Source organism: Elgaria multicarinata, chromosome 22 (genome assembly GCF_023053635.1).
Source record: "Elgaria multicarinata webbii isolate HBS135686 ecotype San Diego chromosome 22, rElgMul1.1.pri, whole genome shotgun sequence".
Lineage (NCBI taxonomy): Eukaryota > Metazoa > Chordata > Lepidosauria > Squamata > Anguidae > Elgaria > Elgaria multicarinata.
The window spans coordinates 7,701,000-7,713,513 of NC_086192.1; the positions used below are offsets into that span (position 1 = coordinate 7,701,000).

Below are 12,514 nucleotides of genomic sequence, written 5' to 3' on the forward strand. Positions count from 1 at the left end.
CTAGTATTTTGAGAGAGGGAGAAAAATGTCTCCCTATCCACCTTCGCCACACCATGCATAATGTTGTACGCCTCTGTCCTGTCTCCCTTTTTTCCAAGCTAAACAATCTCGCTTCTTGTAACCTTCCCTCGTAGGGGAGATGCTCCAGCCCCTGGATCAGTTTAGTTGCCCTTTTCTCAGTTGGGCAGTAAATCCGCTCCAGGTTTCAGTCACAGCTAGCCAGAACTGGAAAAGCAGGTTGGGGAAGGCCAAACACCTTGGAGAGCTGCATTATTATTATTATTATTATTATTGTTGTTGTTGTTGTTGTTGTTGTTGTTGTTGTTGTTGTTATTTGTATCCCGCCTTTTGCCCAATGCTGGGCCTTTAGAGTTTTGATTGGTTCAGGCTGAAACCTGGAGCGGATTCACCACCCCACTGACATTCGAGCCGCCAGCCTCCACTGAGAGGCATTGGCCCCGGCTCTCGGCTACTCAAGTCTTCTGTCCTCTGAGGCAGATCCGTTCGCAGCTGCAAGCGAAATGGGCCCAAGCTGTTATGTTGCTTTAGTGCGGCTTTCTCCTCCTGACACGTTGGGCTATGAATTCCACAGTCCTCAACCAGCGTGGCCTTAGGAATGTCTACCGCTCGGGACAGGTTGTTCGTCGCGTGCATCCCTTTCTCAGCGTAATCCTTCTCGGGAAGGCCCGTACTGGATTCTAAGATGGTTGAAAAGTCCACAAGATCGAGGCATCACAGCCACGTGTGATTCTTTTGGCCTGCTCTCCCGACTGCTCAGACAGATTTGGTTGGTTTTTCTTTTTCTTTTTCTTTTTTTGAAACAGTACAAAAACCTGCCACTGCTGTCTCACCAGGGTGGTGGTGGTAGTGGAACTGGCCAGGCTGTAACCTTGATGGGTGGATTTTGTTTTGCTCACGGTGTGATTTGGCCAGTTCCTTTGGAACATCAGAACATAGTAAGCTGCCTTGACCTGAGCCAGAACATTGGTCCAGCTAGCCCACTACTGTTGTTCATAAGCCGCGGTGGCTTGTGAACCGGCGCGACGTGTGCCGACTCATTTCCCGAATTACCCTTGCAGGGCGCGGCTTCCAGCGCAGACCGAACCCGGCGAGGGCAGCTTGTTGCAGTGGCGAACCAATGACCAGAACCCATGGCCTGTGGTAGAGCTGTTGGTTATCCACCCCAACGAGCTTCTCTTGGCGGGTCCGGATGACACGAGAAGCCGCAGCGGCGTCAATCAGTAACACCCCCCCCCCCGAGTGCTGCAACCCTGCTGCGGCTTTAAAAAAGCCGTGGTGGGCTGTGGTGATGGTGCGAACCCGGTCACTGGCTGGCCGTGGTTCCCCAGAGTGTTGGGCAGGATTCTTTCCAAGCCTACCTGGAGACGGCGGAGATTGAACCTGGGGCCTCCCATGGGGCCTCTGCTACTGAGATGCAGCCCTAGGGGATTCCTGCTGGGTTGCCCTGGGGGATTGCCTCTCCTTCCCCCTGCTGGCATTTTGCACACAAGCTCAGGCTGGAGAGCTCAGCCTCATTGCTCTTGCTGCATCTGGCCCCTTTCGAAGAGTCGACTACAGCGGACCAGGCGCTGGAGACGCTCTGGACCGTGTGGTTTCCACACCATGATTTTGCTTTCCATGCTGCTGGTTATTCCGAAAATATCATCCAATTGCCGGCTTAGTGTGTTGCAAATGACCCCCACCCCACTCCGATGTAGGGGGTAGGTGTCAGGTCATTCTTTTATTTATTTTATTTATTTTATTTAAAACATTTCTTAGCTGCTTTTCAGGGCAGAAGCCCCTCCCAAGGCGGCTCACCACCATACATAAAACAGCATAAACATTAAAAGCAATAAAATCATAGACAGTACAATATCAGTTAAAAACAATAAACGCTAACGGTAAAAACTAACACTAAAAACAACAAGGGCAGAAGCAGCAGAACAGTATTCATTTATGAGAAGGCCATAGTAAAATAGAACATTTTAAGGCCTTCTTTAAAAGCCTGTAAGGGTGGTGCATGGCGGACCGCCGGTGGGAGTCCGTTCCACAGGCGTGGGGCCACTGCTGAGCTGGCCCTCTCCTGTGTGGAGACCCACCTAATTTCTCTCACTGGAGGGCAGGTGAGAAGGACATCATCACACGTCAGGAGGCGTGGTGATCTGCCCGCGCGCCTCCACAGCCGGCGGGGTGGCCAGAAGGACCCACGATACTCGGCCCTACTGCCTAGAACTCCCTGACCAAAGGAAGGATTTCTTCGGCAAAAGGGCTTCAGCCATGTTGGCTTTGTTCGTGTTCTGTGTGCGTTCGTATTTGGAAGCTTTTTAGGTGTACGTTTTGTAGAGTCTGTCTTATGCATTGCTTGAAGTGTTACCTCCAGTTGGCAGGTGTGTTGTGTGTGTGTGTTTATACATTATAAGTGTTCAGTGGGAGACAGAAAGAGAGAACTGTAAAACAGCCTTTCTTGAGCATGTGCATTCTAAATGTGTTGGACTACAGGTCCCATGAGCCCCAGCTAGCATGGCCCTTTCACATATCAGGAGGCGTGGCGATAGTCTAACTCAGCCAGAGGAGACCCTTGGCCATGCTAGCTGGGGTTCATGGGAGCTGTAGCCCAGCCCAGCCCAGAGGAGAGCGAGTTGGGAAAGGCTGCTATAAACAGTGGGGCCAGATGGTTTTGAAATGCTAAAAATATCGCCTGTGATCATCCCTCCACCTCACCACCCCTGGCAATCTCAACAGCAGCAGCAGCAGGAGAATTCCGCCTCAACAGGACACGCTACTGCTGAGCATAAAGTTGCCCTTTTCCAACCCAATGAATCTCAAAGGCGACTCCAGTGTGACACTGACTTAGAAATTTGATCCTCTTTGTTTAGGGCTCAATCAGAACAAGGGATGGCTGTCCTAATTAACATAGCAAACTAGGATGAACGAGTTATCGCCAGTTACTCCTGTCATGAATAGGTTTTGCCTCGTCTTCGGTGTGGAAGTGTATTGGCATGTGCTGTGCGTATTTGGGGGTACTGATGGGAAAATCCCCTGCTCTGAGTCTGGTGTAGAAAGTTGAATATGCACGTCCCCAAATAGTACTACATTAACAATAAGCCTCCACATCGTAATATACCCCGTCAACTCCTTTTGTTTTATGGAATGCATTTTGCAATGTACACAGAGCAATAACCTTGCATAGAGTTGGAATACGCTGCTAGTTTCCAAGAGTTGGTTTAAACTGTTCTGTTATTTTAAGTTCATTCTTTTTTTAAAAAAAGTCATTAAAAGGACAAAACGTCTTACAAGTGCAATCCTATGCATGTTTACTCAGAAGGTGACCTCCCATTGAATTCGACGGAGCTTACTCCCAGGTTAAATAGGCATAGGATTGCAACCTTCATAAACGAGCATCCAATGTTTTGCAACCACGTTGACGCTTAAAAGTTTGGCCGCTGTGCATCTGTTTATGAAATGCAAGATGCAAATCAAGAAACACATTCCTATTAGGACATGTGGCCCCAATCCAGAGGACGTGAGTCATGCTGAAGCCCCGTGGAAATTAACGGGGCATAGATTACCCACAACCAAATCGTTACGTTGAGCTTTCGATGGGACTTCAGTGCAACTACTTCCTCCGGCCTGGCTTTGTATGTTTCGTTTTTGTGTGGTGGTACCTTTCAGGGACCGTTCCTTTGTTTTATGGTGTGCCGATTCTTTTTAGAGGAAAGGCCGCTTCCTGCAGCATCTTTTTAGGCCGATAGCCTCTCGCTGAGTGGCATGGCCCTCTTATCTCTCCCACTGGCCCTGCCGGAAAGGGGTGCATCAACATTTTTGGCTTCGGTGAATGCAGTCTTCTGGCTTCCGCTCCGTACACTGGCTTGAATTCTGATTTTAATGATTGATGTGTTTCATTTTAATGATGGCTTTCACTAACCAATCCATAACTAACTGTGGTTGTTTGATTACAGAGGGAACATACCCACGCTCAACAGGTACAGTAATTCTCCTTTTTAGACCTGAGACAAATAATAGTTGCTTAGAAGGATGTGTAGCTTTAACACGTTTTTAGTTTGGGGTTATAACGATCTAATCTGATTTCGTTTTCGGAATCCCTTTTCTCACCCGGAACCGTAACAACACCTCCTTCTTTTGTGGTGTTTTTCTTTTCTTTTTTAAGTTTCCCCTCTTCCCTCTTTAAACCTCTGTCCTTCTTCTCTTTTTCTCTCTCCCCTCCCCCTCGCCCCGCTTGCGTTTTAAAAAGGCGGCTTTTGCATGCTACGCAAACTAACCCCACACGCTTGCAAGGTTGGCTGTCCTGCTTTGCAAAGCAGCTCCGGATCTTGCAAGTTAAAGAACTGCTTTGCTTTCGGTCTCTCCTTGTTGTTTCCTTGTCCTACAATGAGCCGGGCATCAGCTGGACATCCTCCGGTAGGGTTTTGTAAGCACAACGGGCATTTCATCCCAGGCTGTTTTCACGAGAGATGCTGAAATTGTTCTTTGAGCTTCCCGGACAATCACCTATATTATGTATGCTTGGATGTGTCGTTTTCCGGCACAGGGGATCCGAGCAGATGAGACTTCGTCCTTTTCCTCTCTCCTGTCTTACATCCTGGACTCTATCCGGGTGGGGGGAGATAAAGAACAGGCCCTTCTCACTGGAGGTAGACGCAAATAACTGAACTGCAGAAGCAAGGAAAGGTGAAATCCTTAACAAACAACCATATAATGCTCAACAAAAAGTTAAGGATATATATATACAGTGAAACCATAATATTTAATATACAAAAATAAAGTAAAGATTAACAATAATATTGCATAAAAAGTGCAATAACATATTGCACAGACCAATGTATAACGAAAACAACGTAGAAAAAGGCCAAACACGTTTCGACAAGAGGTCTTTGTCAATGGCCTAATGCGGGCTGCTGTGTATTCCCTGAAGATTTATTGGGGCTACCTTTACCATTCCCACAATTATGTGGTATAGAGTGTCACTCCCCTTTGAAAATACGCTTTCCAAACCGCCTAGGTCATGGTCTTTAAAAGAATGGCAGTGTAATCTTTATTTTATTTTTGTATATTAAATATTATGGTTTCACTGTTTGTTGAGCATGAACTGCAGAAGCCCCATCTTAATTAGAGCCAGACCCTGCAAAGGATAATGTGCCACCTGCTTGTCTGGCTGGCGGTTTACACCTTGCATGGGCCAAGACTTATCTTTAAAAAAAAAAAGAGAGAGGCTCTATCCCCATTCAAAAGTGTGTGGAGAGAAGGAAATTTCAAGGGCGAAGTTTAAAACAAACCCAAAATAAGCCATTTAAAACAGCAACACATTTTGTCTGTGAACAGAATGTAGTACAGTCTTTTTCAACCGGGCGCCCTCCAGCTGTGTTGGACTACAACTCCCATCATGCTGGCTGGGGATACTGGGAACTGTAGTCCACCACATCTCGCGGGCGCCAGGTTAGGGAAGGCCGATGTAGAACAAGTTCCACCGAAGATCGGAATCTTAAACTTCTGGAGTTCCCCGGGGAGTAGAATTTACTCTTGAATCATGATTTGGGATCGCTGGGTTTGCAGGCCAAGCGTCCGTGCCCTGATTCTCATTCCCAATTCAATCCTGCCCTTTACAATGGGCAGAGGAGGCATGAGTGTGGATTTTAAAAAGGAATTTTCATTTGCGGGGAGAGGAATGAACTCAAAAGGGCTTTTTAAAATCCCCGCCCCAGTGTGCACGCGAGAACCTGAGAGCCTCGGATCTCCTTAAAGTATCTGCTCTTAAGGAAGTCATCTGGGTTTCATAGGCAGAGGGTTTTTTTTTTTTGCTTAAAGCAGGATGGCAAATCCTGTATCATAGACTCCGGGGGAGATCACGAACGGTATCTAAATCTGCATTTTGTTTTCCGGAAATGGTAAACCAGGGACAAGCAGGATTCAAAGGACACTTCAGCGGGGAGGCATTCATGAAGGCTGGAGGGTGGGGTGGGGATTTCCCTTGCACTTTACATGTTAAAAATGCCCTTGGCGTGAGAGAAGTAACCTGTTAATCTCAAGGCCGCGTTAATCATACTCGGCATATTGGGAGTAAGAAAGCGCTCAGGGCATCACTTGCGAAAGCGATTGCCTGGTTCTGCAAAGTGTAGGTAACTCCGGTCAAATTCTGGTTTCCAGTGGTACCTTCTGATTTCCTGCTGGTTTGGGCCTTTCACGTATTCCTCCAATCAGGTGACGGTGTCTTCCGTTCAGTTTGAACTTCGGACGCTTTGTGGTGGAGTTTTCCTTCCCCTCTGGCCAATGCCCTACCCGCATTTTTAAAAAACACGCCAGCCAATCATCATGGCTTGGTGAGGTGGGCGGGTGGAGGATCGATGCATGCTGATTGGCTGAGAGAGTGATTTATGATGGCGTCATTTGCCATGGAAGTGTCGTGTTCATGCCTGTTCCCTCTGGCATTCACACGTGCTGGCAACCTGACACGAAACACTCACATCAGTGAGATGTCTTTTATTGAGGAAATCACACGGTAGACAAGCTTAATGGTTGCAGAGTCTCCAAAACACACTTAAAGCTGACCGAGGGTTAGAAAGCTGTAGGCTCTTTTTTCTGAAACGATCCTTAAGGCAAACACTTGGAGGGGGGGTGAATAGGGTACGCCAATAACAGCTTTGAGCTTTTCCAGACGCCGCAGACGCTGGCACCTCAAAGGGACATGACCAATCTCCTAAAACAAACTCCTAGGAAAGGTTGCTCTGAGCCACCAGAGCCGGGCAGAGAGATCTCAATCTCAGTCTGCCACTACTGAGCTGACCCCATTACCGTGACTTCAGGAAAGGTTAAGCCTCAGGCCCAGGCGCCCCATCCTTCTGCTAAGGACTGGGAACTCCTTGCCACCTGAGTCTGGGCACGAACACAGAATCCACAGCATATTATTATTATTATTATTTATTTATATAGCACCATCAATGTGCAAATCCAATATGCAAGTCCAAGTCTATGAAAAGCCTCACTGCTTTTCATGGCACAGTTCTTAGATATCCAAAAGTCCAAATAGCAAAGCGTCCATGTGCAGAGTGCTTTCAAAGTCCCAAGCGGAGGTGGAATCCAAAGCAGGAGGGAGGTCAGGCGTTGCGTTGAGAGATGAAACCTAGTAATGCTTTTTCAGCTTTGCCCCAGCCTTTAAGGCCTATTCAAAGCCACCTGACAGACAGGTCCTCTGACCTGTAAGCCATGCCCATGTGCCAAGAGGGCAGGATGGCACCGCCTACTACAATGACGTTACAATCTGAGTCACAGGTTCCAAGAGTGGTCTCCTCCTTATCCCCAAACACTCTTAAGTTCCCAGAGAACCAGCTGCTTCCAGGCCGAGGCAAAGGAGTGAACCAGCTACTCCCATGGGAACTGCTTACAGAGAGAAGCTTGCAGGGAACATCTGACATTCTCAAACCATTTATTATTATTATTTATTGCATTTTTATACCGCCCAATAGCTGAAGATCCCTGGGCAGTTCACAAAAACCTATACCTGACAGGAAGATGTACAACGTGCCACTTGAAAGAGAAAATGTTTCCATTGCTCTTTTCCGGAACGTGCAATTAAAAATAAAAATAAAATAAAATGCAGTTTTGCAAACATGACTAGGGGAAAAATTAACATGAGCAGGTTTGGAAAGCAATTTTCTGGCCCACTTTATGTGGGCTTTTTTTTCAGAAGGCGCATTTGGTGGACTAACCCTCGTTACAGAAACTAATAAAGATTCCCCGTACCTAGCAAGCTAGCATGTGAAGGAGAAGGTTGGGGATTGATATAGATTACATAGGAAATACCAGGTTAGCCTCTTAAAATTATTCTGGTTGTTGTTGATGATGACGATGATTTTATTTCTCTTGATTTCTCAAAAGAAACCCTCAAGGTGTTTTACAACAGAATTGCAAACTTTAAAACAGCTGGAAACAATTATCCATTAAAATACCTCCATCCCATAAAACAGCTAAGGGTGCAATCATATGCATGTTTAGACAGAAAAAAGTCCTATTTATTTATTTATTTATTTATTTATTTATTTATAATGTTTGTATCCCGCCCTATATCATTAAGATCTCAGGGGAGTGCTGGGATTTGTAGGACTTTTTTCTGTCTAAACGAGCATAGGATTGCACCCTAAGCATGAAATCCTATGCATGTTTATACATGTTTAGACAACTCCCATGATGCCCCATGCTGTTGCTGGGAGCCGTAGGACTTTCTTCGGTCTAAACATGCATAGGATTGTGCCCTAAAACATCAGTGGCAGCCATAAACAATTGAAAGGATGCGTGTTTGGGGAACGTGGCCGTACGTTGTCTCACTAGCCATGGTTCCCTCCTATTGTGCTGTGTTCTGCTTGCTTCCTGCTGCTGCCCTTGATCAGACGCGCTTCTCTTCTGAGAGATGAATTGATGCAAACAATCATCCACTCCCAATGCGGAGTCTATGTGCCTTCCCTTTTTATCTCGGACTTTTGCGGGCGCTTTCATCTCCGTTATTCCAGCAACCACGTCCAAACCAAACCAAACCAAGCACGGAGGCCATAGCTAGACCTAAGGTTTATCCCTGGATCGTCCAGGGGTCAAACCTGTTCATCTAGGTGACACACAGGGGATCCAGTCCTCAGGCAGGGGGCGAACCCTGGATGATCCCAGGATAAACCTTAGGTCTAGCTGTGTCCGGAGTTACCTTCTCTGACCTAAGGGAATGTCTCCTGCTCATTGACTTTAGTTTCTAAAATCAGTGAAAATCAGACATGGTCCAAGAAAGGGAAGTTGTGGGGTTTTTTTTGTAAAAAACAAAAAAAAGTGGGTGAGGGAATAGCTTTAATTCTTTGGAAATAATAATAATAATAATAATAATAATAATAATAATATGTATTTCTTACCCGCCTCTTCCTCTGGATTGTTGAGGCGGCGAACAACATTAAATGCAACAATACAATACATAAAGCTGGTTAAAGGAGCATATAAAACCGACACAATATTAAAATAACAATCACAACATCTTAAAATTCTTAGGTTTAAAATTCATCTGTGAATGTGACGGTTGCTTGCGCCATCGCATTATAGATGTCCACCCATGTAAATGCAACATTCAGATTATTCATAGAATCATAGAATAGTGGAGTTGGAAGGGGCCTCTGAGGTCATCGAGTCCAACCCCCTGCTCAATGCAGGAATCCACCTTAAAGCATTCCTGACGGATGGCTGTCTAGCTGCCTCTTGAAGGCCTCTAGTGTGGGAGAGCCCACGATCTCACACCTTCCCAGGGTGGGTCTAATATCTAAAAAAACCCAGCTTAAATTTGAACGGCCAAAGCAAAAGGACTTTTAGAGTGTAATCCTATGCAGACCTAGACAGAAAGTAAGTCCTACAACTCCCAGCATTCTCTCATAGAAGCGCAGGACGCTGCCTTATGTCAAGTCCCGCCATGGGTCTGTCTCGCCCAGTATTGTCGACGCTGATTGGCTCTCCAGGGTTTCAGGCAGGATTCTTTCGTTGCCCTTCCTGGTGGGGCTGAGGATCAAACCGGGGTCCTTCCACATGCCTAAGTATTTGCTCCACTCCTGAGCCACGGCCTGAGCCCTCTCCCTGCCCACTGCGTTCCAGTGGCACACATGCCTCAGAAGCATGGTATTACGAAGGGGAGCAAGCGCTGGCGGTGCTTTTGCTGACATTTCCAGCAGAAGCGATACCTTTAGCGCCTTGTATAATTCAGCCGTCTGAGACCCGGGTTGCAGAAATCATTCTGTTGGAGGCAGGCCAGAGTCCGGATATAAATGTCCTTTCCGGAAAGTATAGGATATGATAAGAAATTTGATTTCAGTCCCATCAAAAACAGTTTGGAAGGTGGCCATGGGGTGGGTGGGGGACTGAATCCTGCCCCCAAAATCAGTAACCAGGAAGAGAGAAAAGCAAATGTCTAATTTATATTGGGGTTTCTAACTGTATTTCAACACAGATGGATGTTTATTTGTGTGTATTCGTGCATATGTGTGCTTTATAACTGTCCATAAAAGATTTGCCAACGCTTCAATCCTATACAACACTTACCTGGACGCCTGCCCCATTGCATTCCATGGGGCTTACTTCTGAGTAGCCATGTATAGGATTGCACGGTAAATCTTTTAAAGCTAAATTTTGTTGTCGTTGTTGATGAATCTGCAAATTCTAAAGCCCTGTCTAGATTTTGTGTGTTATAGTAGCTCATGGTTGGGACATGAATTCTGGGAGGGGAAATGTTTCTTTAAAGAAATGCAGCTCTAGGCTCACTTTAGAGTTCAATCTTGCATGCAATGAAGACTCCTATGTGATTAAAAGTCAGTGTCCCAATCCAGCTGCAGCAACATAGTGGATAAGGGTGCAACCCTATGCCGGATTAGGCAGAAAAAAAGTCCTAGAACTCCCATCATCCCCAGCTTGATACGGCCAATGGAGTTTATTTCAGTTTTCCCCAACTTGATGCCCTTCAGATATGTTGGACTACAACTCCCATCACCCCCAGCTGGCACATCCAATAGAGTCTCTTTCCACCTTCCTGAAGTTGATGCCGCCCAGATGTATTGGACCGCAACATGGCGATTGGCCATGCTGGCTGGGAATGATGGGAGTTGGAGTCCAACACATCCAGAATAGGCTCCCTTCCTGCAGCAGCTCTGAAAAGCAGAATGAAACATTCTGCTTTTCACAGCTGCTGCGGGAAGGGAGCCTATTCTGGATGTGTAGGACTCCAACTCCCATCATTCTGCTTTTCATAGCTGCTGCGGGAAGGGAGCCTATTCGGGATGTGTTGGACTCCAACTCCCATCATTCCCAGCCAGCATGGCCAATTGGTCGAGCTACAATGCTCTGCAGGGATGGAGCACCCTGTCCATGCCCGTAGAACATTCTGGAACTTTCAAGAGAATGGTGGGAAGCCTGTGTTTGCATGGAGCTCTGTGGGCTCATTGGAACCCACGTGTACAGCTGGAGCCGCTAGTTTTCAGTATTGGTGTAAGAGGCCAGTGTGAAACCGGATTTGTTCTGTGTTACCATTTAACTATCCCAGTACATAAGGACAAAAGAAGAGCCATGCTGGGTCAGACCATCAGTCCATCTAGTCCAGCATTCTGTTCACACAGTGACCAACCACAGGAAACTCACAAGTAGGACATGGTGCAACACCACCACCACCACCATGTTCCCCAGCAACTGGTGTACATAGGCATACTGCCCTTGATCCTGGAGGTAGCATGTAGCCATCAGGACTAGTAGCCTTGGATCACCTCCTCCTCCAGGAGTTTATCCAACCCCCTTTCAAAGCCCTCCAAATGGGTGGCCATCACCACCTCTTGTGGCAGTGAATTCCCGGGTTTAACTCTGCGCTGTGTGAAGAAGCCCTTCCTTTTATTTGTCCTGAATTTCCCACCCATCAGCTTCGTGGGATGACCCTATTGGGTTCTAGTATTATGGGAGAGGGGGGAAAATGTCTCCTTATCCACACTCTCCACACCAGGCATCGTTTTGTACACCTCTATCATGTCTCCCCTTAGCCTCCTTTTTTCCCTAATCCCCTCGTTAACAGGCAGGTCATCCATAGAATTCTGCCTTGCCTTGCCTTTGTCTTAAAGGGGCTGCCTACGAATTCAGGCTGGACTCCCCTGCAACGCGGGTGGATTTATTCCCAAGCAGTTTTAAAAAACAAAACTGCGCTGTGTCAAGATAACCCTTCCTTTGATCTGTCCGGAATCTCCCACCCGTCAGCTTCAGGGGATGATGCTACTATTATGAGAAAGGGAGGAAAATGCCCACATTCTCCGCACCAGGCACCATGACTCCTGTGCCCTCTTTTCCTTCCTGCACATGCTTCTGCAGTGAGCAGTTGAGGGCTGGGTCGCTGTTTGCCGGCTGCCCCTGCCTCTGATTTCTGCCTCCTCCCCTGGACAAGTCAAAAGTATTCCGGCGTCCTATTTTTTACAGAGGCTACTTAAAATTATACCCACAAGCCATTTGTAATAGAAATGTGCATAGGCCAATGCGACACACCAAGAGGGTGACCTGGAGCTGCTTCTGTGTTAACAAGGACCAAGGCGGAGATTGGCCCTGCATCTGTGTGCTGCCTGACAGCCACCCCCCCACCCCTCTTTTTGCTACTTGTTTTGTGTTCTTAAGAGGCAATAAACTGACAACACGTCGTTCTGGTGAACGGAACACCTCTGGCTTCTTGTTTTCCATTAAAAAAATGGCTCTGCAGAATGGAACCGTCGTTCCAATTATAAGAAATGTGTTTCCGCTCCTTGTTCGGCTCCTTTCTGTAACGCCGTGTCCGTTAAAAGTTTCTTTTCTACACATTTCCACTTCCACCCGGAGCTCTTTTAACACCTAGTTAGCAACAGCCTAATCTGACTTAATTCCGAGTGCAGTGGAGGTAACTTGAAGAGCGCTTCAGTGCATTGAAGTGCCTTGTTATTCCACATCCCCAGGTGGCGCCATTGGCTTTAACTCTGTGCTCCTTTTA

At 46.8% G+C, this 12,514-nt stretch overlaps 1 protein-coding gene across 2 annotated transcripts in view; it reads left to right on the top strand.

Annotated features, from left to right (window-relative positions):
* ACACA (acetyl-CoA carboxylase alpha) overlaps nucleotides 1-12,514 on the top strand; it is a 221,542-nt gene that overhangs the window by 94,249 nt on the left and 114,779 nt on the right. For both annotated transcript variants that reach the window (XM_063146546.1, XM_063146547.1), the window contains one exon: nucleotides 3,960-3,983. In XM_063146546.1, the coding sequence (XP_063002616.1) occupies nucleotides 3,960-3,983 (24 nt within the window). The remainder of the gene's footprint in view (nucleotides 1-3,959; nucleotides 3,984-12,514) is intronic.